General features: G+C 56.5%; 2 protein-coding genes across 11 annotated transcripts in view; one reads left to right on the forward strand and one right to left on the reverse strand.

Annotated features, from left to right (window-relative positions):
* The window catches only part of IFT140 (intraflagellar transport 140), a 105,675-nt gene extending 95,997 nt beyond the window's left edge, over positions 1-9,678 (forward strand). For all 4 annotated transcript variants that reach the window (XM_074381784.1, XM_074381783.1, XM_003928378.4 and 1 more), the window contains 2 exons: positions 27-168; positions 8,962-9,678. In XM_074381784.1, the coding sequence (XP_074237885.1) occupies positions 27-168; positions 8,962-9,168 (349 nt within the window). In that variant the 3' untranslated portion in view covers positions 9,169-9,678. The remainder of the gene's footprint in view (positions 1-26; positions 169-8,961) is intronic.
* On the reverse strand, positions 135-27,128 carry TELO2 (telomere maintenance 2). 7 transcript variants are annotated; one of them, XM_074381787.1, is made up of 23 exons: positions 26,794-27,128; positions 25,821-26,098; positions 24,028-24,096; positions 23,622-23,769; positions 21,289-21,391; positions 19,554-19,622; positions 19,231-19,372; positions 19,019-19,155; positions 18,215-18,294; positions 17,944-18,054; positions 17,559-17,647; positions 17,372-17,463; positions 17,055-17,171; positions 16,815-16,886; positions 14,579-14,770; positions 13,886-13,980; positions 13,170-13,269; positions 12,882-12,946; positions 12,515-12,630; positions 11,548-11,716; positions 10,082-10,278; positions 408-525; positions 135-216 (listed from the first exon to the last, which is right to left on the reverse strand). In XM_074381787.1, exons 1-22 carry the CDS (start codon positions 27,126-27,128, stop codon positions 446-448), a joined length of 2,856 nt encoding a protein of 951 aa, XP_074237888.1. In that variant the 3' UTR covers positions 135-216; positions 408-445. The 7 variants fall into 7 exon arrangements, with proteins under 7 accessions (XP_074237888.1, XP_074237887.1, XP_074237889.1 ...); XM_074381786.1 differs by having other exon boundaries at positions 164-525; XM_074381788.1 differs by lacking the exons at positions 135-216; positions 408-525 and having other exon boundaries at positions 9,646-10,278.
* Positions 27,129-27,296: the final 168 nt, after the last annotated feature.

Here is a 27,296-nt window from a genome sequence, read left to right on the forward strand (position 1 = left end):
TCAGGCCTCATCTCTGCTCTTGGCAGGACATACACGGAGGACCCCAAGGAGTCCATCAAGCAGTGCGAGCTGCTCCTAGAGGAGCCAGACCTGGACAGCACCGTTCGCATTGGGGACGTCTACGGCTTCCTGGTGGAGCACCACGTGCGGATGGAGGAGTACCAGACGGTGAGGCCTGGGCGCTGCTCACTGGCGGCACCCTGCTGCGCAAGGCTTCTGAAGTGAATGTTGAGCAGGTCAAATTGGGGCTGTGCGGGGTAGCCCACTCCTGTCATCCCAGCACTTAGGGAGGCTGAGGCAGGAGAATGACTTGAGCCCAGGAGTTCAAGACCAGCCTGGGCAACATGGTGAAACCCCATCTTTACAGAAAATTAAAACATTAGCCAGGAATGGTTGGTAGCACACACCTGGGGTCCCAGCTGCTCGGGAGGCTGAGGTGGGAGGATCACTTGAGCCTGGGGGATTGAGGCTGCAGTGAGATGTCATGGTGCCGCTGTACTCCAGCCTGGGTGACAGAGTGAGACCCTGTCTCAAAAAAAAAGAAAACAATTTTGTCAGTAGCAAAAATTAACAGTCTCATGGTGTTACTGGCTCTCACTAACAGTGTCACGTGCAAGTGACAGACTGGCTCTGAGGACCATGCCCCCAGGTCTGAATAACCACAGTTTCTTTTTCAGGCATTTTTACAAAACAGAAAATTGTGTTCCATTTGTTAGTAGCTTTATTATTTTTTTAATTTTAGAGACAGCATATACTTTAAAGCGACTAGCTAGTAACACATTTAGCTACAGTGTTTTAGCATTTTTCTACATCTTCACCAACATTTTATCTTTTTGATTTTAGCCGTCCTAGAGGGTGAGTGGTAGTCTCTCGCCATGCTTTACGTTTACATTTTCTTGATGAATGGTGATGAGGCGCACCTCACCTTCTCATGTGCTGATTATGCATTTACACATCTTCTGTGACGTGTTCAAACCTTTTCTCATCATTTTACTGGGTTTTCTTACATTGTTTTCTTTATATATTCTAGATACATTTTCTTCATCAGGTATGATTTAGATGTAGTCTCCCAGTTCATGAATAAGTGCCCTTTTTTTTTTTTTTTTTTTTTTTGGACTCAGAGTCTTGCTCTGTTGCCCAGGCTGGAGTACAGTGGTGAAATCTCAGCTCACTGCAACCTCCGCCTCCCAGGTTCAAGCGATTCTCCTGCCTCAGCTTCCCAAATAGCTGGGATTACATGCGCATGCCACTGTGCCTGGCTAAGTTTTGTATTTTTAGTGGATACAGGGTTTCACCGTGTTGGCCAGGCTGGTTTTGAACTCCCAACCTCAAGGGATCCACCCACCTTGGCCTCCCACAGTGCTGGGATTACAGGCATGAGCCACCGCGCCCAGCAGAAGTTCCCATCTATTCCTTGTATTTTTCCTCTGCTTCTGGAATTCCAGTGACTTGTGTATACAGTACCGTCCCTTGCTCAACTAATGCTCTTCTCTCCTCCAGGGTATCTTCTGCTTTTCATTTTTTTAGGGATTTGCCATTCCTATGGCTTCAAGTTCCCCTGCTTTCCTTCTGCAGTCTCTCATTCTTATGTTAATCCCATTCATCTTTCTTATGTTAGGTAGTCTGATTTCACTTTCTTCCCTGTGTCTTTCATGTCTCTCTGATGCTTACACTTAGCTCTACCTTCGTGAGCATATGAAGCCTATTTATAGTATCTGTTATAACACCCTTGTCTCCTAACTCTGCGTCCATTCTGGATCTGTTTCTGTTGATTCTTATTATTATGGTTCACATTTTCTGCTTCTTTGCATGCTTGGTAATTTATTATTGGAGTCCAGACATTGTGAGTGTTTTAGGTTGCTGGATGATAGAATATCTCTTTCTCAATGTCTCTGTCAGTGTGTGTGTGTTCTTTTAAATATTTTTGAGCTTTGTACTGGGACAAGGTTAAGTTACCTGGGAATAATGTGATCATTTTGCAGCTGTGTATAGAACAGCCTTGAGCAGGCGTCCCCAAACTGCGGCATGCGGCCCCCTGAGGCCATTTATCCGCCCCCCCACCCCCCGCACTTCAGGAAGGGGCACCTCTTTCATTGGTGGTCAGTGAGAGGAGCACAGTATGTGGCGGCCCTCCAACAGTCTGAGGGACAGTGAACTGGCCCCCTGTGTAAAAAGTTTGGGGACGCCTGGCCTTGAGTCTAGTGCTAATTTTGTCCCACTACCAAGCCAATACCCTTGTGAGGGCTCTGCTCTTCTCACTGTCTCCTGTATTGGGAGGTCTTTCCACTCTGGCTGGTGGGAGCACCAACAGCTCCTGGCCATGTGTGATCACTCTCTGGGGATTGTTCCACCTGATTTTTTCCTGTGGCCTTTCCCTGGCCTCGGTTACCTTCATCACATACGTGCACTATTGAGTACTCAGGAAGACTCAGATAGAACCCTCTGCAAGACTCTTAAGTGCTCTTTCTCTATTCTCTCCTGTCTAGTACTCTGTCCCATGAGTTCTAGCCATCTGGACCTCCCCAAACAATGAACCCTTTCCTCAGCATAGGGAGACTGCTGGTTCTGTGACCTTTCTACACTGTAGTCTGAAAACTCTCAAGGCAGTAAGCTGGGAAACTGAGTATCTTTGTGAAATATCCCCTTTATGTCCAGTAATCCTGTCTGTCTTGAAGTATACCAAATCTGACACTAGTATAGCTAGTCCTGCTGTCTTTTTTTCTTTTTTCTCGAGATGGAATCTTGTTCTGTCGCCCAGGCTGGAGTGCAGTGGCACAATCTCAGCTCACTGCAACCTCTGCCTCCTGAGTTCAAGCAGTTCTCCTGCCTCAGCCTCCTGAGTGGCTGGGATTACAGGTGCCCGCCACCATGCCCAGCTAATTTTTGTGTTTTTAGTAGAGACGAGGTTTCACCATGTTGGCCAGGCTGGCATTCAACTCCTGACCTCATAATCTGCCCGCCTCTGCCTCCCAAAGTGCTAGGATTACAGGTGTGAGCCACTGTGCCTAGTCCTGCTGTTCTACGCTGTGTTGTATAGTATATCTTTTTCCTTCCTTTTACCTTCTGCCTGTTCGTATCATTGCATTTAAAGTATATTGTTGATAGACAGCATATATTTGAGTTTTTCTGAATTTCTGATAATCTCTGCCTTTTAATTGGAATGTTTTAACCATTTACATTAATATAATTAATATGGCTTGACTTAAGGCTACCATTTTTGTTTGGTTTGTCCTAACAGTTTTTATTAATGTTCCTTTGAACCTTCTTTCCTGCCCTCTTTTAAGTTAGCTTAAATATTTTTAACAATTTCATTTTAGCTATCAGCTTTTTATCTATACTCCTCTTATTGCATTGTATTTCTAGTGTTTGCCCTAGGGATTACCATAAACATACTTACCACATTAGAGTTCATGTCATACCACTTAATGAACTGTGCCAACAGGTAGGTCCGTTTACCCACCCATGTCCCCACCTATATTTGTTATGTGTATAACATTTACATGTATTATAAATACAAAATAGTCTTACAATTTTTGCTTTAAACAGTCATATGTATTTTAAAGAAATTAAAAGGAAAGAAATAGTCTTTTACATTTACCTAATGTTCTTTACTTCTTCCAATGATTCAGATTTTCATGTAGTATCATTCCTCTTAGGCCTGAAGAACTCCCATTTAGCATTTCTTCAAGTTCAGATCTCCTGATGATTAATTTTCTTTCTTTTCATTAGTCCGAAATGTATTTATTTTGCCTGTATTCTTTAAGTTTATTCTCATCAGATAAAGAATTCTGAGGCCAGGTGCATTGGCTGATGCCTGTAATCTCAGCACTTTGGGAGGCCAAGGTGTGATTTCTTAAGGCCAGCCTGAGCAACAAAGTAATACCCCCATCTCTGAAAAAAACAGCAAGGCACGGTGGCATGCACCTGCAGTCCTAGCTGCTTGGGAGTCTGAGGTGGGAGGACTGCTTGACCCAGGAGGTTGGATCTGCAGTGAGCTGTGGTAGCACCACTGCAGTCCAGCCTGGGTGACAGAGCAAGATCCTGATTTTTTTTTTAAAAAAGGTCCTAATTGCACAGATTTTTTTTTCCTTTCAGCACTTGAATGTTTTCCCTATGTCCGGGCCTCCATTGTTTCTGGAAAAGCCGGCTGTGGGCTGTGGGCTGTGGGCTGTGGGCCGTGGGCCGTGGGCCGTGGGGCCCTTACGTGTCATGTGTCTCTGCATCTCCTACGCACTGGCTGCTGTCATGATTCTGTTTGAATTTGGGTTTCAGCAGTGTAATGATGGTGTTCCCAGGTGTTTTCACTTTATTTATCCTCAGCTTTTTGGATCTATATTTATGTTTCACCAAATTTGGAAAATTTGCTTTTTTCCTGCAGAATTTTTCTGCCTCATTCTCTTTCTCCTTTGCTTCTGGGACTCCAATTAAATGTTAGGTCTTCCATATTCAGTAGACATATATTTGTGATTACTGTTCATTATTTTGTTTTCTGTCCTTTGGATTCATTTGTATCTACAGACTCTCTTTAGCTATCTTTAATCTGCTGTTAACTTATCCAGCAAATTTTTTAGAGCTTGTATTTTTCAGCCCTAGAATTTACACTTATTATTTATTGGCTAAAATTCCCTCTTTTTGTTTAAAATATATTTTTCTTCATATCCTTGAGTATAGTTGTAACTGCTGCTGTATAATCTTTTCTACTGGTTCCAATATCTGGGTCATGTAGAATTCATCTCCATTATTTGTGTCTCCTCTTGAGTGTGAATCAAAGTTTCCTGTTTCTTATGTCTAGTCATTTGTTCATATCATGGACGTTGTGGATAATCTGTTGTAGAGACTCTGGATTCTACTGTTATTCCAATGAGTCTTGCTTTTTTTGGTTGTCTTAGTAGGCAATCACCTTTGCTCAGCTCAGAGTCTAAACTCTTTCCTCTGTGGTAGATAGCAGCTGAAATCCCTGCTTTTGCTTGAGTTGGCCATCTTGAAGTCTGTGCCTCCTCTGCCTCATGCACAGGCGGTGTACAAGGCAGTGATGAGGGCAGTGTACATTCAGGATCTGGGCTCCCCTCTATGACTTGCTGTAGCCACAAATTCCTCCTTCACATTCCAGCTGCTGTGATCAACAAAAAAGTTGATTCTGGTTCTTTAAGCCTGGAAGAGGGCAGGCTTCCACGTGCCTCTCTGATGCCCACACTGGCCCTGACTTGGGCCTACACTAAGACAGAAAGTTGTGAGAAGTAGGAAGCCCGCCCAGTGCCACCTTCTCCCAGCGCCGGCCTGCTCGCAGCTGCCCCAGTGCCTTTCCATGTGTCTGTTGTCGCTAAGGGGAGGGCTGCTCTCGTGGGTCCTGCTGCTGTTGTCGGAAGCCTCTCTTCTCAGTCTATTTCAGTCATAATTCTGTTGTAGCCAACATACAGAATCCCGCCCCTGCATTCGCCAGGCCTTGCAACTATCCCGATGCCTTCAGTGCCTCCTGCCCATTCATTGTCTTTCCTTTCGTTCCCAGACACTCACAAACTGAGGATCCACACATTCACTTTAGAAACGTGCTGGCAAACAAGTCGGCCTCCCAAGGCTGCAGTCTCCAGATTTCACAGGAAAGCTCCTTGGCAGTGGCCCTTCCTCAGGGCTGAAAGGTCAATTCCATGAGACACAGACTTCCTGACCCGGGTGCTCACTCTCCTCTGCGCCCTTTCACTTCCATTCACTGACCCCTTCTGCTGCTGGAAAAAATAACTCAGTCCATTCCTAACAAGGCTGCTTTTTGTTGGTTTGGTGTTGAGAAGGGGTCTTGCTCTGTTGCCCAGGCTGGAGGGCAGTGATGCAGTCATGGCTCACTGCAGCCTCCACCTCCCAGGCTCAAGCGATCCTCCTGAGCAGCTGGTGTGCACCACCACATTCTGCTCCAACAGGGTTTCTATTTATTGGAAAACTACAGTTTTATGCATAAAAGCAAAATTGGACTAGAGAGATGCTGAGACTGCTATATCCTCAATTTTTTTTTTTTTTTTTTTTTTTTTTTTTTTTTTTTTTTTTTTTTTTTTTTGGAGACGGAGTCTCGCACTATTGCCTAGGCTGGAGTGCAGTGGCACAATCTCGGCTCACTGCAATCTCTGCCTCCTGGGTTCAAGCAATTCTCCTGCCTCAGCCTTCCGAGTTGCTGGGACTACAGGCATGCACCACAATGCCTGATCAATTTTTTTTTTTTTTTTTTTTTTGTATTTCTAGTAGAGATGGGGTTTCACCACGTTGGCCAGGATGGTCTCGATCTCCTGACCTTGTGATCTGCCCGCCTTGGCCTCCCAAAGTGCCAGGATTACAGGTGAGAGCCACCGCATCCGGCCTATCCTCAAAATTAACAGAAAATTGGCTGGGCGCAGTGGCTCACACCTGTAATCCCAGCACTTTGGGAGGCCGAGGCAGGTGGATCACAAGGTCAGGAGATCGAGACCATCCTGGCCAACATGGTGAGACCCCATCTCTATTAAAATACAACAAATGAGCTGGGTGTGGTGGTGCACGCCTATAGTCCCAGCTCCTCGGGAGGCTGAGGCAGGGGAATTGCTTTAACCTGGGAAGTGGAGGTTGCAGTCAGCAGAGATTGCGCTACTGCACTCCAGCCTAGTGACAAAGCGAGACTCTGTCTCCAAAAAAAAAAAAAAAAAAAAATTAACAAAATCCACATTTTAAATATTTCACCAACTTTTTTTTTTTTTTTTTTTTTTTGAGACAGTCTCACTCTGTCCCCAGGCAGGAGTGCAGTGGCGTGATCTTGGCTCACTGCAACCTCTGCCTCCCAGATTCATGTGATTCTCCTGCCTCAGCCTCCTGAGACTACAAGCTGGGACTACAAGCATACACCACCACGCCCAGCTAATTTTTTTGCTTTTAGTAGACACGGGGTTTCACCATGTTGGCCAGGCTGGTCTTAAACTCCTGACCTCATGATTTACCCACCTTGGCTCCCAAAGTTCTTTACTGTCTCTATGGTTGCTGGAAACCTATGGGATTTAGTAACTCGAAATACAAAAGAGAAAGAAATGGAGAAGGCCAGCTAAACCAAGAAAGCCCAGGTGCGCCTACTCCCTCACTGTTATTTTAGCAGCGCCTCTCAGGTCACGTGTACACACCTTACCCCAGGCTTCGGCTCTCACATCCGCTCCACTTTCCCACCACCATCAGAGCCAAGCCGTACACACTCCTGATGCTGGGTGCTGAACATCTTCAGGGGCCAAGACCCCCCAGCAACATTTCTTTCTCCACTCTCCTGCCCACCCCATTCCCCAGCCCCTTGCCCATCCTCTGCCCCTCACCCCTCCTCCGCACCCTCTGCCTGCGTTCTGGAAACCGCTTCATTGCCCTCTCTGAAGGCAGCTGTGCATAGAGCAGAGCTGGGCTCTGTTTATATCAGGTGGACACAGGCCCTTTCTGAACACAGGGTCCCTCTTCATCCCTGGTTAACTCCTCCTCCCTCCCGCCCTGTGCCGGCCCTTCTCTCAATTCTGCCCTGCAGGACCTCGGCCTGGCCTGGGCTCCTCACTATGGCATTACCTGAGCTTGTTCTGTGTCCTTATGTCCTGTGTCCCCAGCACTGTGCCTGGCATATGGCAGGTGGTTTGTCAACATCTAAGGAAGCAGTTTTCACACGTAGATGTTTGCCCTCACCCTCTCACTTGAGACTTCGTAGAAGGCTTGCTCTCCACCAGCCCACGCCAGCAGAGGCCTTCCTAAAATACAGGTCCACTGCCAGGTAATGGGAGCGAGCCAGCAAGCTGATTAGTATCTTCATAGCATAACCTTTCATGATCTTTATAGATACATTCATATATTTGTTTTTTATATCCTACTTCTAACTGTCCCTGTCCAAAATAAAACTGTTTTTTTTGTTTGTTTGTTTGTTTTTTTTTGAGACGGAGTTTTGCTCTTGTTACCCAGGCTGGAGTGCAATGGCACGATCTCGGCTCACCGCAACCTCCGCCTCCTGGGTTCAGGCAATTCTCCTGCCTCAGCCTCCTGAGTAGCTGGGATTACAGGCACGCACCACCATGCCCAGCTAATTTTTTGTATTTTTAGTAGAGACGGGGTTTCACCATGTTGACCAGGATGGTCTCGATCTCTTGACCTCGTGATCCACCCGCCTCGGCCTCCCAAAGTGCTGGGATTACAGGCTTGAGCTACCACGCCCGGCCTCATAAAACTGTTCTAAGAGTTTTATGATCTTTAAGAAATACTAAGATCTTTTGCCAAGTACAGTGGCTCACACCTGTAATCCCAGCACTTTGGGAGGCCCAGGTGGGCAGATCACCTGAGGTCAGGAGTTTGAGACCAGCCTGGCCAACATGGTGAAACCCCATCCCTACTAAAAATACAAAAATTAACCAGGTATGATTCTCTCGCCTCAGCCTCCTGAGTAACTGGGACTACTAATGCCTGTAGTCCCAGTTAGGAGGCTGAGGCGGGAGAATCTCTTGAACCTGGGAAGCGGAGGTTGCGGTGAGCCGAGATCACACCATTGCACTCCAGCCTGGGCAACAGAGTGAGACTCTGTCTCAAAAAAGAAAAGACAAACCACTAGATATTGCTGCCTGCCCTCCAGTCTGACACGCGTGTCCACTCCCAAGACTGAGTAAAACGCAGAGCCTGTGGCTCCCCGGGAGGCTCTGCCGCGCATGCAGGGTGGGCAGGCTCCTGCGCACAGCTGCTAAGGGACTTTCCAGGGCCCTGGCTCTGCATTTCCAGATGAAATACTGACTGCAGCTTCCTGTTAACAGTCCACACGCAGCACATGCACCATCCACGGGCACCGCATCCCCCGATCACTGCTGAGAAGCCTCAGTGCACCCCATGCCGTCCAGCGGGAGGCGCCCCCAACTGCCTCCAGGGGCAGCAGTGCATGCTGGCCTGGGGGCAGAGCCGTGGTTGTTCGGGAAAACTGAGTAACAGCTGCTCCTCTGCCCCCAGGCCTACAGGTTTCTGGAGGAGATGCGGCGGCGGCTTCCCGCGGCCAACATGTCCTACTACGTGAGCCCGCGGGCTGTGGAGGCCGTGCACCAGGGGCTGGGTCTGCCGCTGACGCGCGCCGTACCTGAACGGGTCCGACACAACAGCATGGAGGACCCCAGGGAGCCGGACGAGGAGGTGGTGGAAGAGGCAGACGATGACCCCTGACGGGCCTGGGCCCCGGGGCCAGCGTGCTGCTGCTGGAAGGCATCTTCCAGAATTTTCCAAGGGTCAGCTGCAGCACAGCCAGCTTTTTTGCTGGGAAAAACCATGTCTGTGTTGGAATACGCAGGAGAGCTGAGGGAGGATGCCGTGGGTTGGGAGGGGCGACCCATCTGCATCTTGCTCCGCCCCACCTGCCTCTGGTTGCCCGGCAGCGCCAGTAGATTTTTGGATTCGTTCCTTTAAAGGAAGTCGGGTTCACTCTACCATCGTAGTCTCCCAACTATACACTGTAAAGCCTGAGAAACTTCTAGAACCTCAGGAATGGAGGCTGCAGCTGGAGGGCTGAGGCACCTGTCCCTGTTCCCAGCATATCCTCCCCACACTCCTGCAGGGCCCACGGCTCCCAAGCAACAGCTGGGACACCCAGATCCTCGTGGCCACAGCCCCTGCTAGGCTCTGCCCACCAGCCACCAACACTCATTTAATTCTAATAAAGTAGTTTATTTTCTCAGAGCCCGCGCCCTGCCTTACCCCACCCCATGAGCCCATCCAGGATCACAGGCCTGCTTGGGCTGTGAGCAGAACAACTATGCTCTGGTCTCAGAGCTCCCTCCTGTTCTCCTGGGGATACAGCACTAAGCCCAGGGACCTGGGACGGCTCTATCGTGCTTGGTGGCTCTCAAAGGAGCGCATCAGGGACTCTGAGCAGCAGCTGTGCCATCTTCCCCTCCTGCCAGCCTGGTTCTGCCCTCACTGGAGTCAACCCCGCTGGTAGCGCCTGCAGTCCCGGCCCCAGCGCCACATCCAGGCTGCCATGCTCCGATGGGCAGTGCCCAGGCCCAGTGGTATTTTTAGCAGACTTGCTGCACTATAAATAGCAGCAGGCCAGGCCTTCCTGCATCTGCACTGTCCGTACCGGATGCTGCCGCAGACCTGGCCTCGCTACAAAGCCTGGCTCCGCTGCTCCGGGCTGCTGCCAGCTTCCTTGCTGCTGGCAGGGGTGGGCCTAGGGAGCCGCAGACGGGAGAAGCCTGTTCTTGAGTCTCTGCAGAAGCAGCAGGGCCCTCAGTGCCAGCGTCCTGCAGTCCTCGTCTGGATCCTTCTCGGCCACATCTGCCAGACGAGAGTGACAAGCAAGGCTGAGGCAGCATCAGGGGCACGTTCTCCCTCCTTCCACCTTCAGTCTGCCGAACCAGCCCCGCCAGGCCTGACTCCATTGAAGAAGGGGCTTGGGTCTGCAGGGAGCCCAGACCCACCCCAAGGCCCATGTCCTGCATGCCACAGGCTCTGTATGGGCCACACTGTATGTGGAGGGCTGCCCTGAGCTGCGTGCGGGATAGGTGGCTGCCATGGGAAGGGGCCGGGGCCAGGGACTGGGGTGAGGCACAGCCTGGGAACACAGGCAGGGCCTGCTCTGTGCCGGATGGCAGACACAGGCTGTAGTCAGAGGTGGAAAACCCCAGGAATCTGGGTGGTAGGCGTCGGGAGGTGCCACCCACCAGTGGGGAGGCCTCTTGGGCATCTGGGATAGCATGCTGTCCCCCAGGGTCAGAGCCAGAGCCCTTGGCTGCCCGCAGTGCTGGGCCCTCACCAAGATCTCCTGCAGCCTGGGGCCCCAGGGAGCTTCGGGCGCTCTGCTAGCCACAGCTCCTCCCCAAACTGGGCTAGCATCTCAGGGTGAGGAGGGCACCTGTAATCCTCAGGGGAAGTGCCTATGAGAGGAGGGTGCCCTGCCCGGATCCCGCCTGCCCTGAGTGGAAAGGGACCAGCTAAGGGCCATGCCCCCTGCTCCTCCTGGTGCTTCAGGCCCCCAGGGCCCCCAGACAACTATGTCATGGGCACGGAGTCTCTGGGGAAGGAGGCGGCCCGGGGACTGCAGGGAGTGTGCCTGCCTACCCAGCCCCATTAGTGGCTCCACTGGCCAAGGGGGACCTCTCTTCCTCTGGGCAGGGCAGGTGGGCCACTGCACACTGAGGAGCTAGGCAGTGGCTCCAAGGGACCGGTGTCTGGGGGCATTACCCCCCTTGAAAGAAGCAAGCCCAAGACAGCACCCTTGCACTTTGGGCTAAGGACCCTCCAGCTGCTCCGTGAGCGTAGGTCCTGGGAGGGAACAGGGCAGAGCTGGGCCATCCTTCCCCTGTCCATCAGTCCTGTGCTCTGCTCCTTGGCCATCCCTGGAGACTCACAGGCTCTACTCCCCACAGGAAACATCCGTTCACACCCGACAGGCTGGCACTGCGCCCAGGTGGGTAGAGCAGGGATGGCAGGGGCACAACAGGCTCACAGCCCAGCCCCATGGGAAAGGTGACTTCACCACGAGCACCCCCAGCGTCCCCCAGCATGGAAGCCTAAGCACAAGTCCCCGGGAAGGACCTGCATTACCTGGGACCCTCCTGACGAACGTGGAAGAGGCGGCATCCACGAAGCCACCCTGAGGGCCCCACATACCAATCACTGGACCACAAAGGCAGGGAACCAACAAACTGTGCTGGTGACTGCACGGCCGGAGGAGCCAGGGAGGTGGGAAGGGGCTCGGGGGGACAGCGGGGTCCTAGGTCAAGACCAAAGGAGGAAAGCGGCCAGCAGTTGGGGTGGCTGCACCTTCAGCCTGCAAACACTGCCTGTGTGGGCCCAAGGGGTCCCCGGTGGCCTGTCCTTAGGCCCAGCTCAAGTACCTACAGGCCAAAGGTCACAACATTCACAACTGATTTTACAAGGGCTGAGCAAAGGGAGCTCATGCCTGTAACCCCAGCACTTTGAGGGGCCTGGGTGGGCAGATTGCTGGAGCCCAGGCAATATAGCAAGATCCCATCTCTACAAAAAATGTTTATAATAAAGTTATCAGGCTGTGGTGGTGTGCACCTGTGGTCCCAGTTACACAGGAGGCTGGGGTGGGATCACTTGAATCCAAGAGATCGAGGCTGCAGTGAGCCAAGATGATGCCACTACACTCCAGCCTGAATGACAGAGCAAGACCCTGTCTCAAAAAACTAAGTATACCTTAGAAAGAACACACATGGAGGGGAGCCAAGTGGCAAAACACTCCCCGGGTGAGCCTGGGGGAAGGGCTCTGGGCTCGCTGGGCTGTGCCAGTGGCCCCTGGATGTGGGGCCTCTTGGAAGAAAACCCATTTGCGGAGGGAGGCATCTTCCCTTGTCTCCCCTGCAGGATTCCCAAAGCGGCCGCAACAGGAACCAGGCTCTGGATTCCCCACACTGGGGCTGCCATGTACCTCTGGACACCTGCGAGAGGGATGTGCCCCCCAGACAAAAGGCCCGGTTCTCAGCCAGCTGGCCCAGGTCCGGCCTGCAGGAGCCATGCCACACACACCGCCAGTGCCAACACTCACCTGCCAGCCAGGACCGGGCTTCCAGCAGCTCGTCCGGGAGGTCCTCCAGTAGGCGCGCTGCAGGCACGCTGAGCAGGACAGAGGAGACGGCTGACAGCAGGCCCTGGCGCACGTAGCTGCCGGCGGGAAGGAGAGGGGCTGAGCCTGGCAGGGGAGCAGCAGGGACCACCCCCAGGCCAGGGAGACCTACCACTCCCCCCAAGTGCGGTGGGCCACCCACGCTGCAGCCCTGCCTGTCGTATTTCCCAATTGGGAAGTACCAGGCCAGGCTGCCTGTCAGCCACCTGGAGACTCCCTGGGGCCCCCACTATGAAACCCCTGTGTCTACGTGCACCCCTGGCCTGACCCAGCCCCACAAGCCACTCACGCATCGACGTGGAAGCGAAGGGCCCACACGAATTCCAGCAGGGCCTTGCCCATGGCCACAGCCACCTGGACACCAGCAGAGGGACAGTCGGCTGGGGTCCCCACGCTGTCCCCATGCCCCAGCACCCACGGTGGCTGAGGCTGACAGCCGAGGGGATGCTCCCACTGCCCAGGGGCCCATACAGGCAGCCCCCTCTTGGAAACCTGTCCCCAGGTGTAGGTGAAGCTGAGGCGCACTCCTGCCTCACGGGCAGCACAGGCCAGCGCCCGGCAACCTCTCCCTGCTCACCGTGGTGTTAACAGCCAGGCACATCAGGGCCCCTAAGGTGTGCGTCAGCCTTCCGAGAACCAGCTGGTCATCACCCAAGAGGTCGAAGGTCACCAGAGGCCTAGAGCACAGGATGGAGCCCAAGGTGCGGTGGGCATCTCAGGCCCGGCTCCCCAACTTCCTGGGCCACCGCAGAGCCTGAGGGGGCCCCACCCAGCCTCTCCTGCACTCACTGCCCTGCCAGCACTGAGACTGTAGGAGCAAGTGTTTCCAGGTGGCCACTCACCCTGCAGGGCTGCCTGGCACACGCCCACCGGCGCCAGGAGCTCCCAACACCGAGACCCCCACCCTGCTGCACCATGACCCAGGCCCAGTGCTTCTCTGCTGTCCTGAGCGCCTCATGGCCTGAACGTAGGGCCAGCACAGCGCTGGCTGAGGCAGGAGGCGGCGGGCAGGGGCCAGTGGGTGATGGTGCTGCGCACGCGCGGGCAGCGGTGCCGGCCATGCCAAAGCCCAGCATCAGAGCAGACACCTGATGCCTCACAGCAAAGCTGAACCGAGGAGGAACCATGCAGAACGTTCCCTGACACTTCACACAGGCTTCAAAAACCACAGCACAGCTGCCACCCTGTTCACACCCAAGCCCACTCAGACCCCAGCTGGAAGCCTCTTGGCCACTGGGGTATGTTCAGGGTCTCTGTACCCAACGTCCACAGGCCCACGGAAAACCCACTCACCTGTCAAAGCGCTGAAGGAGGGGAAAGAAGAAGTGGCCGGCCACGGAGCTGAACCTGTTGGGGCTGCCTGCCGGGCCCTGCCTCAGGCCACCCTGCTGGACACACACAGTGCTCACAGACGTGCAGGCCCAGGAGCCGGCCCCACCCACAGCCCTCCCTGCCCGAGAGGATCCCACGGAGCTTCTCGGACTCCAGCCTCGCCTCGCCTGCCCGGCTGCTCCTCCGCCCCCACCCAGCTCCCAGGTCCTGTGGGGTTGGTGACGGGACTCAGGCTCCACAGCCAGTGTCTGGACCCCATACCAGGCGTTCCCAACCGTGCAGGCAGGACATTACGGCTGGAGGAGCATCATGTGGGGGCCGCCCTGGGCACGGCAGGATGCCTCCCTGGCCTCCACCCACCCCAGCGACAACCAATCTCGACACTCCAAACACCCTAGAGTGAGGCAAGACCACCCCTGGCCTACACGGGCTGTGAGGACAGAGCACCCAGCAGGGCGCCTGTTTCTAGAGCGCCCCGAACCCCATCTGGGTCTTCTGCAACAAGGGTCCCATTCCTCGGTGCATACCACAGACCCAGCCTTCCAGGAATCCTGGCGCGGGCATCATCCCCAGCAAACGTGGCCGTCCTCGCTGGAGGCCGTGCCTGAAGCCTTCCCTGCCTGCCTGTGAGGAGCTGACCAGGTGCCCACGAACCTTGGAGAGCCGCCGGGTTTTGCTTCTGATCCGCTCCTCCACCACCACCCGCCAGCCAGATGCCACAGCACTGCCAGGCTGAGAGGCAGCTGCCACCTGCAGGCACTGGGTACCGGGACTTGGGGAGCCAGGCTGGGGAGCCCTCCTGAGGCACCTAGGCCCCGACAGCTCCTGTGCAGCGAGAGTCAGCACCTGGAGGGAGACAGGCCCGGGGCAGCTGCCATTGCTACAAGAACATATCCCAACAGTCAAGTCATCGCCAAAGCCCCAGCTCAGAAACAGGCCCAGTGACCCTCACAGTCTGGGGGAAAGGTATGTTCTGGGAACAAGGAGAAGTCACTTCTCCGAATCTCACAGTGACCGTGCCTTGGTGGGCGGGAAGGTGCGGAGGGTGGGCTCCGTGCTCCCAGAGATGAGAACACGCCCAGGGCCGAGCGCAGCCTCATCCCAAAGCCACGCAGTCCCGCCATGCCAGAGCCACATGCCCTTCCCCCAGGAACTGGCCTCACAGCAAAACCAACACTGCAGTGGCACATGCCACTGGCGGGTGGCCCTCAGAGCATGTCTGTGGAGGAGGTGCCCAAGACCTCAGGGTGCATTGCCATCTCTAGGACACCTTCTCAACAGGCCAGTGCTCACACAGGAGGCTTCTGAGGAGCGGCTACCAACAGGCATGCTGTGAGACTGGATGGGTGGCTGCATGACACTCAGGATGTTCCCGGTGTGCACTTTAGAATCAGTTACAGCCACTTCTGCCTCACCTTTTTTAGTCTTTTTTGCTTAATTGTGGTAAAATATATACAAGTTTTACTACTTTAACCCCTCCCCTGCCTTTTTTTTTTTTTTTAAAGAGACAGGGTCTTGCTCTGTTGCCCAGGCTGGAGGGCAGTGGTGGGATCATGGCTCACGGCAGCCTTGACCTCCGGCTTGCGCATCCTCCCACCTCAGCTTCGAGAGTACAGGGGTCACAGGCGCCACCGCAGCTGGCTGATTTTCTTCTGGTAGAGAGAATAGGATCCTGCTGTGTTGACCAGGTTGGTCTCAAACTCCTGGGCTTGAGCGATCCTCCCACCTTGGTCTCCCACAGCACTGGGATGACAAGCATGAGCCCCACGCCCCACCCATTTTTTTTTTTTTTTTTTTTTGAGACTGAGTTTCGCCCTTGTTACCCAGACTGGAGTGCAATGGCGCGATCTCGGCTCACCGCAACCTCCGCCTCCTGGGTTCAGGCAATTCTCCTGCCTCAGCCTCCTGAGTAGCTGGGATTACAGGCACGCATCACCATGCCCAGCTAATTTTTTTGTATTTTTAGTAGAGACAGGGTTTCACTATGTTGACCAGGATGGTCTCGATCTCCTGACCTCATGATCCACCCGCCTCGGCCTCCCAAAGTGCTGGGATTACAGGCTTGAGCCACCGCGCCCAGCCCATTTTAACCATTTCTAAGCGCACAGCTCCACAGCATCAGGAACTACATTACATCTGCGTTGGGCAGCCATCACTGCCATCTCACCAGAACTCCTTCCCTCCCGAGACGGAGGCTCTGTCCCCCATGAAACACTCACTCCGCATCCCATCCCCAGGCCGCGGCAGCCGCATCTGCTCTCCGTAACCGGCTCCTCTGGACGGCGCACTTGAGGGAGCCGGAATGACACGAGGGCTCTGGGGCTGCTTTAACTAAACATTCTCAGGGCAGCACGCAGTAGTCTCATTACCTTTGAGACAGTCTCTAACACAGCTCCCTGCAACCTCGACCTCCTGGCTTCAAGGGATCCTCCCACCCCAGCCTCCTGAGTAACTGGGACCACAGCCTCACGCCACCACACTCAGCTAATAGAGATCGGGTCTCATGTGGTGCCCAGGCTGGTCTCGAACTCCTGGGCTCAAGCGATCCTCCCACCTCAGCCTCCCAGTGTTGTGATTCAAATATTTTTTCTCATTGCTAAATAATGTTCCCTTACCTGCACAGCACACATGTTACCTAAAGTGGTGAATTTTACGGTGTGTTGATTCTGTCAGTAAAGCTGTGATTTTAAAGAAACAAAACACTGGGCCACGGAAGCCCTGACTCCCCCGCTGCTGAGTCCTTCACGGTCACTCGTGAACGCAGCACACAGGTCTGCACGAGCCTCTCGGGTCCAGTGACAAGCAGACCCGGATTTTGGCAGCCGCCCTCACCCCAGCTTAGGGCACCTTGGGCCAGACCAGGCGGACCGAGGGGCCTGGAGGGACTTACGTCCAGGATGTCCATGCGCTGCCGCAGGCTGTAGTTCAGGGCATAGAACTGCGAGGTCAGATAGTCAGCCACCTAAGAGGGCAGGACAGAGGCTGCTGTGGTCCGGGACCAAGGGGCTGCTGGGGCGACCTCCAGGCACTGCACAGCCAGCTCCAGCATGGGACACAGCCTCAGGCACCGCAGCTCCCCACACTTCCTGCTGCACCTGCACTGGCCAGGGCCACCAGTGTGAAGACTCACCCGGGCTGGGTCTGTGACCGTGACAGCCACCAGGGCTCTCTGGCGCAGCTGCTCAAATCCCACCACGCAGGTCTTCTCCTCCAGATGCAGAAGTACCTTAGCCAGCTCCATGCTCACCTGCACACAAGAGTGAAGTCTGGGAAACCTGCCGGCTCAGCCACCCACCCCTGCAGAAGCCCCAGGCCGCAGGCCTTCCAGGACAGGCAGCAGCCCTGAGTCACACATGGGAGCCAGATGTCACCCTCAGTGGCCAGAACACAGACAGCGTTGGGGGAGCTACTACCTTGGGCTTCCCACCCACTCCTGCCTCAACTCACCTCCTGAGTGGCCGTGGAATTCCTATAGACCAGGCCCTCAAGGGCCCGCAGGGCCGCCTCCCAGCGCTCTATGTCCTCAGACGTGGTGAGGGCTGCAAGGAACCCAGATAGGTCTCGGTCAGCCTCGACGCTGACTCTGAGCCGGCAAGAGCCCGCGGCACAGTCAGCACCCAGGGCCCGTGCCTACCTTCCACGCAGTCACGGACATAGGCAGGAGCCTTGCTGCTCTTCAGCTCTCTGTCTCCTGACATGTCATAGGGGACAAACTCATCATCGCTGTGGGAAGGCAAAGCAGACAGCAACAGCCCACAGCCCATGAGAGGAAGCGCTGAGCAGCAGAGCCAACCCTTCCCTCCTCCCAGAGATGTGGCGCTGGCCTCAGCCCCTGTGCCTGCAGAGCTGGGAGCTGTGGTGAGGCCCCTGTGCCTGCAGAGCTGGGAGCTGTGGGTGCCCACATGGCGACGGAGGACAAGGGCGGAACAGGCAGGGAGCCCCACGGGCACAGCTCGGAGGACGAGGGGCTCGCCTCCCAGCCACCTGCACACTGCCCACTGGGCCGGGAGAGCCCTTACCTGTCCAGCTCCGAGTCAGAGACCGCCAGCCGTGCCTGGGGGACACCACCATCCACAGTCTCTGCAGGGGTCTCTACAGGGGACTCTGCTGTGGCTGCAGCGAGGGACGTGCTTTCAGGAAACAAGGAACAAATCCTTCAGGGTCCCCTCCAGCCTCTGGTCTCAGGACTCGCGGGACCGAAAGAAAGGCTCTCACCCCTCCCGTCCCAGCAGCAGAATCCAGAGCGACAAGAAGTGCACGCGGTGGGTCCCAGGACGCAGAGACCCTCACCCTGCCTCTGAGGCACCGTCACCCGCAGGCTGGTGGGAAGCCAGGGCCAGCAGCTCGAGGCTCAGTTCATCATCTTCGTACTGCAGCAGAGGGGCAGGGGCACGGAGGCTCAGAGGTGCCCCCAGGCTGCAGCGCCCTCCCGAGATGGAGCTGCTGGAGCCACTCTCCACTGCGGCCTCTTTTGCAGCCGAACCACTTGGTGGTAGATTCTAGCCCGGGACAGCCAGGTGTCTTTTGAAAAGCAACTTTCCAAGAGGCCACCTCAGGCAAAGAGTAGCACTGGGTGTGCTCAAAGCTGGGGGGCTACGGCCCCTCCCAAAGGAGGTGGGACCCCCCACCCAGGCCAGTGCCCCTGAGAGGATCCCAGGGTCTCAGCAGATAAGAGGACAGGCCGTCACTTCCACAGCCTGAAGACAGGCGGCACCCACGCCAGGCAGTGGGCAGCAGAGGGGCCAACACCCACAGCCACGGATCTGGAGCAACGTGGCTGCCCTGTAGCCCGGGACGGACAAACCGCAGGGGCAGCTCCCTTAACCCCAGCCCCCGCCGCACCCCCGTCTGGAGAGAGTCTGTGAATGTGTCCTGGCAAACCTCCCCGGGGACACGTGCTCACCCTGACCCTGTGTGGCCCCAGGAGCCCAGGCCTGAGCCTGCCACAGCTTCCAGCCTCAGCCCTGTGAGAAGCCAACAGGGACACTCCGAAAGTCTGGTCCCGGGAAGCGGGGGTGAACCTGGGGTGGGAGGGCAGCCGCCCGGGAGACCCGGACCAGCCACACGGATATGTGCAGGGGGCGGCCGGCTCACCTGGAATTTCAGCGGAGGCCCCTCGGGGTGGATCCGGGCACTGATGACCTCGGCAACGATCATGCCCAGATGTCGCACGGAGGGCAGGCTGCTGTCCAGGCGGCACTTTACACCCGCCATCATGCTGGCCAGCAGTTCTGCAAGCACCGCATAGGCCCCTGAGCCCCAGGGGGTGCCCGGGGCCGGTGGGGGAGCCCGAACCACCTGCTTACCATCCCGGCTGTCCCGCAGCTCCGGCTCCCTGAGGTGCACCAGGCAGATGAGGATGGCCTTGCTGACGTGGCGCTGCTGCAGCAAAGGCGTGTGGCGGACGGCGCTGCTGCTCCCCCACGTCTCCAGCAGCTCCTTCAGCACCTGGTAGACGGTAGCCCGGGACTGCCTGGGGCTCGGGGCCAGGCCATCCCCGCCAGGCCCACAGCCACCCAGAGGGATCTTCGGCCCCAGCCCAGCCAGCCTCACCCTGCCCCGCCCCCAGGGTGATCCCCACGCAGCCTTCTCCCAGGGCCTCGCAGGACGGAGAGCCAGAGGCTCCTACCTGCAGCAGGAGAGGGCGCCGCTGGCTGTCCGTGGCCAGGTAGCCCAGCAGGCTCTGCAGCATGGGCGTCTACAACAAAAGCAGAAGTCCCATCCACTGGGCTGGCACCGCCGCCTGGCCAGCCTGGGGCTCCCAAGGTCAAGACCCCTGCCAGGACTGGGAGCAGGCTAGGGGCAGCAGCCGGACAAGGAGCACAGGGCCTGCTGCCTCCTGGAATGCAGGGTCCCTCCCCTCCTGCACAAGCTGCCCCTGGGCTCACCGAGCCACCCGCCTCACACTTTGAACTGAACATGATAAAACGCTTTCATATAAAAATGTGGGAGGCAGCTGCTGCTGTGGTGAGGCGAGGTCTCACCATCTTAAGTTCTCGTGTGAGCAAAGGAGAAGACAGTGAGGCAAGCTGTGACCGAGAATCAGGCGGGGCACAGTGGCTCACACCTGTCAGCCCAGCACGTGGGAGGCCAAGGCAGGTGGATCACTGGCGCTCAGGAGTTCCAGACCAGCCTGGCCAACATAGGAAGACCCCCTTCTCCACTGAACATTTTAAAAAATAGCTGCACGTGGTGGTGTGCGCCTGTAGTCCCAGCTACTGGGGAGGCTGAGGCAGGAGGATCACTGGAACTGGGAGGTCAACACTGCAGGGAGCCACAATCAAACCACTGCACTCCAGTCTGGGCAGCACAGCAAGACAAGGCCTCAGAAACTTGAGAGACTTGCACAGGATGGCCTCCATGATCCTCTCCTCAGGCATCTGCTGGGGACACCCATCCCCATCTCTCCCTGTCCCCACCCTGAGTGACGAGTCACAGCTGGGCTGTGTGAGGCCAGAGCTAGTGACTTCCACCCTCCCACCTCAGGCTGTGGGTACTTCACTACCCTGTGGACTGGTAGCAATCAGTCCATTTCACCCCGGAACCCTCCACCTCTGACCTCACACAGGAGCCAGGCTGAATCACCTCTAGGTAAACCCTGTGGCTGCCCCTTCGCCACACAAAGGGGCCTCAGGCTGTCTGGACATGGCTGCCCTGGCCTCACACCTCCTCCCTGCCCTCGTGCTCACCACAGCACAGGCCCCGACCCACTCAGGCCAGCCCAGCCACTCCTACCCAGTGCTCGGAGGCCACCTGCCCACACCTCTGGGCCAGGCCCTGCCACACTCCACCCAAGTGCCTCATCAGCAAGGTCCCTGCCACCCTTCTCAGCCCTGTGTCTGCCTCCTGGTCCATGGGCAGCTGGTGCCATGAGGGAGGATAGTCACTCTCCTGTCCATGCCAGATACCCAGCACCCAAGAAAGGCTCGGCACAGGGTGCGCCCAGACACTTGCTGAAAACAAAGCCACGGGGCAGGGGCCCTGGCTCACCTACCCTGGGCGGCTCCAGGCCATGGGGACAGGAGTCACAAGTCCCAGAAGCACACGGACTCCTCTGTGTCCTGACCTATCCCCCACCCACCCCACCCCACCCCACTCCTCAAACCCCTGGCACAGGACGCAGCTGGGGAGCATGGCTTCTCAGGAGTCTGCAGGATTAAGGGCTAGAAGAAACCCTTACTCAGCGCCCATCACAGCAGGGCCCGTCATAGGGGCGGAGGGGGACACCCACTACCCACTGACGCCTGGTGCCACCTCCGAATCATGTGCAGTGTCTCCCAGCCAACAGACACCGGCTTCCACCCCATGTTTTGCAGCGATTCTTGCTATGACGGCACAGCCTGCAGCCTCCCCAGCGTCCTCACCGTGAGCCGGGACTGTAAGAACAGAAGCTTCCGGGTCATCACAAACTGGGCCTTCTTGTTCTTCACCACCAGGTTCCCCAGCAGTCGCGACAGGACCTCAGGCCTGCAAGGTAGCGTCAAGAAGCCAGAGCCGCAGGCTGGCCTCGGAGGCAGGGAGGAGGGAGAGCATGGACTCCGACACCCACAGACCTCGGCCTGCCACTTCCCAGCCTCGCCTCTGCTCCCATCCTCTCACAGTCTCGCTGGGCCTCCACCCTCCCTTCTCCGGGGCATAAATGCAACAACCCAGAGAGCGCCTGCGCCCCCCACCACGGCGAAGGCAGATCCACACCTGTGGTCTCCTTTCCCTGCTCTGACCGGGTCCACGGTCAGCGCCTCATATAGGGCAGGGCGGAAACCTTTTCTGCAAAGGGCCGGAGCCTAAGTGTTCCAGATTTATGGAACACAGAGTCACGTCACAGCCACTCCACGCTGCCACCCTGGCTGAAAGCAGCCAAACACATAAACCGATGAACACAACTGGTGCCAAAAAACCTTTGTTTACAAAAACATGCAGTGGGCTGAACTCTGTCCAAGTGGCCTGCAGACTCTGGCCTAGACTGAGAGAGCCGTCTCAGTAAGTGAAAGGTCACGGGCTCCAGAAAGGGCCCCATATCTCTCCAGCCAGCGTGGAAACATACGGCTGGATTTCTCCCTTACTCATCACCTAAAATTCCACACAGAGACAACAGCTTAAAAAAGATTTCGGAGGCCAAGGAAGGAGGATCACTTCAGGCCAGGAGTTTGAGACCAGCCTGGGCAACAAAGTGAGACCTGTTGCTACAAAAAATGTTTAAAACAGAGCTGGGCATGATAGCACCTGCCTATATAGGAGCCTGCTATTCTGGAGGTGAGGTGGGGAAGTGGCCTGAGTGCAGGCAGTGGAGGCCGCAGTGAGCTATAATCACACCACCGCACTCCAGCCTGGGAGACAGAGCAAGACCCTGTCTCTACACACAGTGCCCTCCCCGCAAAACAAACTGTGAAGCCGAATGTGCTTATATAACTCACAGAGAAAACATTACAAATCCTTTAAACATGCACACCCTCACCCAGAACCAAGAATGCCAATCACCTGGGTGCGGTGGCTCAGGGCTATAATTCCAACACTTTGGGAAGCCAAAGTGGGTAGATCGCCTGAGGCCAAAAGTTCAAGACCAGCCTGGTCAACATGGCGAAACCCTGTCTCTACTAAAAATATACTTGGGTGGGCTTGATGGTGGGTGCTATAATCTCAGCTACTCTGGACAATAAGGCAGGAGAATTGCTTGAACCCAGGAGGTGGAGGCTGCAGTGAGCCAAGATCATGCCACTGCACTCCAGCCTGGGCGACAGAGCCTGAATCCATCTCAAAAAAGAAAAGAAAAGAAAAGAAAAACGCCGGGCGCGGTGGCTGAAGCCTGTAATCCCAGCACTTTGGGAGGCCGAGGTGGGTGGATCACGAGGTCAAGAGATCGAGACCATCCTGGTCAACATGGTGAAACCCCGTCTCTACTAAAATACAAAAAATTAGCTGGGCATGGTGGCGCGTGCCTGTGATCCCAGCTACTCAGGAGGCTGAGGCAGGAGAATCGCCTGAACCCAGGAGGCAGAGGTTGCGGTGAGCCGAGATGGCGCCATTGCACTCCAGCCTGGGTAACAAGAGCGAAACTCCGTCTCAAAAAAAAAAAAAAAAGAAAAGAAAAGGAAAACAAGGAGGAAATGCTTTGGGAGAGACAGACGCTGCATCACACCTTCAGCAGGGAGGAGAGGCTTCAGAAGGTAGGTGAGCTGGCAGGGTTTTCCAGGGTTAAAAGGCCAACAGAGAGGAGCAGAGGTGTCAGAAGGTAGGTGAGCTGGTAGGGTTTGTGAGGGTTACACCATGGCCAGCAGTCCTGCCTCCAGGAATGCACCCTTGATTCTACCACACAGGCGCACAAAGACATGGGGACACAAGCCACTGCCCGCCCCCCATGTCAGAGCCCGGCACTGGCACACCAGTGTTCGAGGAGGCCATCATGGAGGAGTGACCACAGGCACAGGACAGGGTATGTGGCCAAAGGTGCAAGCGCCTGCAGGGTGCGGGTATTCACAGCATTGATGCTATTTTCTTAAGAAAAAGGGACCGTCTGATGCAGAGGTCACCATCAGCACATGTGGAAGCTGGGAGGCACCATCCATACCCCACAGATTGGACGTGGAGGTGCCAGCCGCAGCACGGCGCCCAGGAGAAGCCATGTAAAGGAATGGCAGCCCCAAGGGTCCAGACCCCCACCCAGGAAGCAAGGTCCGCGGGAGGAGAGCTGACTGCTTACCCCTGCGCGGCCTCCACCAGCCCGGTCAGCACCGCCTCCATGGCCCGGTCCGGCACTTGCTCCATCAGGCGCCAGCAGACGCGCTGGTGCAGGCAGCTGCCCTGGGTGAGCTCCGCCAGCCGGGGCACCAGCACGCCCAGGATCTCCTCTGGGGGGACAGATGGAGGCCCTGAGCTTCGGGAGCTGCACCCGCCTGGGCATCTGGGGGCTGTGCAGGTCCGACGTGGACATCCCCACAGCTCCCCAGTCGGCACAGCCGAGCCCCAGACCCCAGGGTCCTAGAACAGGCTGGGCGAGGAGCCCCACAGAGGGCCAGGGTCAGGTGGGAGGGATTCTCGGCCTTCTGGAGATGGCTGACAAGGTGCAAGGGTCGGGCAGGTGGGCAGGACGGCACTGCTCTACTCACGCTGCCTCCCGTGGATACAAGCTTTCCCGAGGACCTGGGACACAAAGGACACAGAGGAATCCAGGCCACCTGGGACAGAAAGAGAGACCAGCTGAGGAGGCCGGGGACGGGCACAAAAGAACACGTAAGTGTGGAGAGAGCTGTCCTTGGTCAGACAGACTCCAACTGAAGGCAAAATTCACTCAAAACACCAGCTGCTGCCAATCAGCCTATCCCAGCCAATCTCAACAGGAGCGTGTAGAACTTCACCAGCCAATTGCAATCCTTCAAAACCTTCACGCAGCCGGGCACGGTGGCTCACACCTGTAATCACAACACTGTGGGAGATCCAGGCGGGTGGATCACAAGATCAGGAGTTCGGGGCCAGCCTGGACAACACAGTGAAACTTCCCCTCTACTAAAAATACAAAAATTAGCCAGGCGTGGTGGCACATGCCTGTAGTCTCAGCTACTGGGGAGGCTGAGGCAGGAGAATTGCTTGAACCTGGGAGGCAGAGGTTGCAGTGAGCCGAGATCACGCCGCTGTACTCCAGCCTGAGCAACAGAGTGAGACTCCATCACAAAAAAAAAAAACACCTTCATCCATCTTAGCCCAGTTAATTGTCATGATGATCCTAGAAGGTCAGGACAGGTATGACATTGCCAAGGAGGGAGAGGAGGCACGGGCAGGACCCGGCCAAGTTCGGTCAGCCACACATGGTAGGCCTGGGCCCTGAGCCATCCCTGAGACACACGAGCAGCGCCACCAGCACGGCCATGCACAGGGAAGGAATCCACAAGAGGGAACATGGGGAACCCGGAGGGGCCGGGCCGAACCAGCTCCAGAGAAGAGCTGGGATGCGGGGGAGCAGCAGGCGCAGAGCTGCATGGGGACAGGAATGGCCCTGTCCAACCCCGAGTGTGTGAAAGACAGGCGTCCCACACATGTCCCAGATGTTTCCAAAGCCTCCTTAACCCCTCCGCCCAAGTAGAGAAGCAGCTGCGACCCAGGGCTACGTTTGGAAAAGACAGGAGGGGCTTGGGAGGGCGCTGCAGGAACCCCCAGGTGAGGCGATGGGGACTGGGCCAGGTGGGCACCACACAGGGACTTGAGGGGCCCAGCTTCCTCCTGGGCTCCGAGGGGGCACCGGCCTGCTCCAGGACCCCAGGTGCCGGCCCCAGTGAAGGAGGGAGTTTTAGAACGAGGTGCAGCAGCACATGAAGCAGGAGGGGGAGGCCAGACCCACGTGCTCGACCTGTGTCTGAGCGGTTGCCTGGAGCTCAGGAAAAGCGAGAAAAGCAAGGGGTCACCTTGCAGGAGAGGCTGACGCTCCGGCGCCCTGCAGGCCCCCGCCCGGCCTCCTTCTCACCACTGAAATGCACACTCACGGCGGCCACCTTCTGATGCCCTACCCCAGGGAAAACAATGAGCATGGGCACCCATGGGGCTCTGAAGCCCAGTGGTAGGCAAGGCTGTCCCCATACAGCCCACTCTCTGGGCACCACCAGCATCTGCCACCAGCCCTGAGACCCTCGAGTCCCCCCAACCTCGTGCTGCAGCACACTGGGCCCCGAAACCAGCAGTGGCTGCAGGGACAGGAGGAGAAGTTCGCGTAGAGGAGGGCAGCGGACTTCAGCCCATAGCGGACAGGCCCTTCAGTCACTACTGCCCGGGACAGGGACATCCCCACCTGCCTGATGGCATGAGCCAGAGACTTCAGAGTTTCTGGAAGCCGTGAGGCACCAGGGAGGCTGGCAGGGGACAATGGCCCAAGAAGACGGGTCACAAGGGTGTCCCCAAGGCAGGGCCTCACCTTGGAGAGAGTCTACGATGGCCTGTAGCACCCGGACGACCTCCTCGCCGAGCAGGCGGAAGTAGTTCTGGGGTAAGAACTCAGCCAAGTTCTCGCGCTGCAGGCGGTTGCCCAGGTGATCGGGCAGGGCCACCACCTTGCCCAGCAGCGTCTCCCGGAGAAGGGGGAAGCCGGGCTGCGTCTCCTGCCGACATTGCGTTTCCATCAGCACTGCCAGCCGGCCCTCTCGCAGGAACCTGGCCAGCAGCTGTGCCATCTTCATCAGCCGGAAGCTGGGGCTGAAGACAACGGGCGTGTTGGGCAAAGCCCCCAACCCCCATCCTTGGGGCCCCTTTCCTGCCACAAGGAACCAGCAGCCCCAACTGCTTAACCAGCACCAAGTCCAAAACCACAAGCAAAACGGGAAAATACGTTCATCCATTCCTAAATAACTGCAGTCACTTCCGGGCCTTGAGAAGCCGCCCCAGCCTGGAGTCTCACTGGACACCCCTCCCCTGCTGTTGACACCAGTGACTTGGCGCTTGCTTTGATCACAGCAACCTCTGAAAACCCAGCTTCTCAAAGGTACAGCGTCCTGGCACGGACCTCAGTGTGGTCTGATGCTAAGCCTGGGAACCGGCTGGGGCTGCGAGTCCACGTGGGACACGTGTCGTGACAGCTATGCTTCTGTGCTTCCCTGGAAAACCTGGAACATCCCAAGCTGACTGGCTGCCTCTGCCACCTGGGACGGGAACACTCCCACCCCATCCCTCTCTGACACAGCCGGACAGGGAACGAGGGAGGGACTTTGTGAGAGACAGCAGGTACCTCCCATTGCAAAGGAGCTAGAACAGACCGCTTCCTCTGTTTGGGGGTTCAGCCAGGAGCAGGGTCTCTCTCTGGCCCTTCAGAGGGACTCCTGGTCCAGTCCTTTCAGCTACTCTCATCACTTCTGAGGCTACCAGCAACCCCAGGATGGGCCCAGCCCACTTACCCTGCGGCCCCCTCGATGGCTTCCATCAGCACCAGGAAGGCTTGGTCCGCGGGGCCCTCCAGGAAGAAGCTGGCCCACAGCTCCTCCAGGCGGCCATCGGGTAGCAACTCCAGCCAGGCCAGGCTCAGCCTGCTGGCAAGACATCTGAGGACTGGCGAGAAGTGGGCGGAGGCAAACTCCTCCTTCTCCCCGGGGAGAGCTGGAGGCTCCGTCTCACTCAGATACCGCTTCAGGGACCCCAGGATGCAGAAGATGTGGTCGCCATCCTCCGAAGACGAGAGGGCATGAATGGCTTCCCGGACGGCGAGTCGGACCCTTGAGGGTGCTGGCTCCATCCTGCAGGACAGACCTGGGCGTCACGGGAAGGCGACCTGTGGCGTGGACATGGGGTTCAGCTTGGGGCAGGGAATTAATCCACACACGCTCAGGAAGCCCCTCAGTGAGCGCGCAGGGACCCCATGCTCCTCGTCCCGGGTCCCACCCAAACCTGTCCCCAGCGGCTT

This window comes from Saimiri boliviensis, chromosome 12 (assembly GCF_048565385.1).
Source record: "Saimiri boliviensis isolate mSaiBol1 chromosome 12, mSaiBol1.pri, whole genome shotgun sequence".
NCBI lineage: Eukaryota > Metazoa > Chordata > Mammalia > Primates > Cebidae > Saimiri > Saimiri boliviensis.

Bases quoted from the DNA above. Each gene is read 5' to 3' on its own strand.
- TELO2 (XM_074381787.1), bottom strand. From the start codon at position 27,128: ATGGAGCCAGCACCCTCAAGGGTCCGACTCGCCGTCCGGGAAGCCATT. The intron at 18,055-18,214 runs GTGAGGGTCTCT...GTTTCCTGAAAG, and splicing joins GACGGTGCCTCAGAGGCAGG to CACGTCCCTCGCTGCAGCCA. The intron at 13,270-13,885 runs GTGAGTGGGTTT...CCTGTGCTCTAG, and splicing joins CTCCTTCAGCGCTTTGACAG to GCCTCTGGTGACCTTCGACC.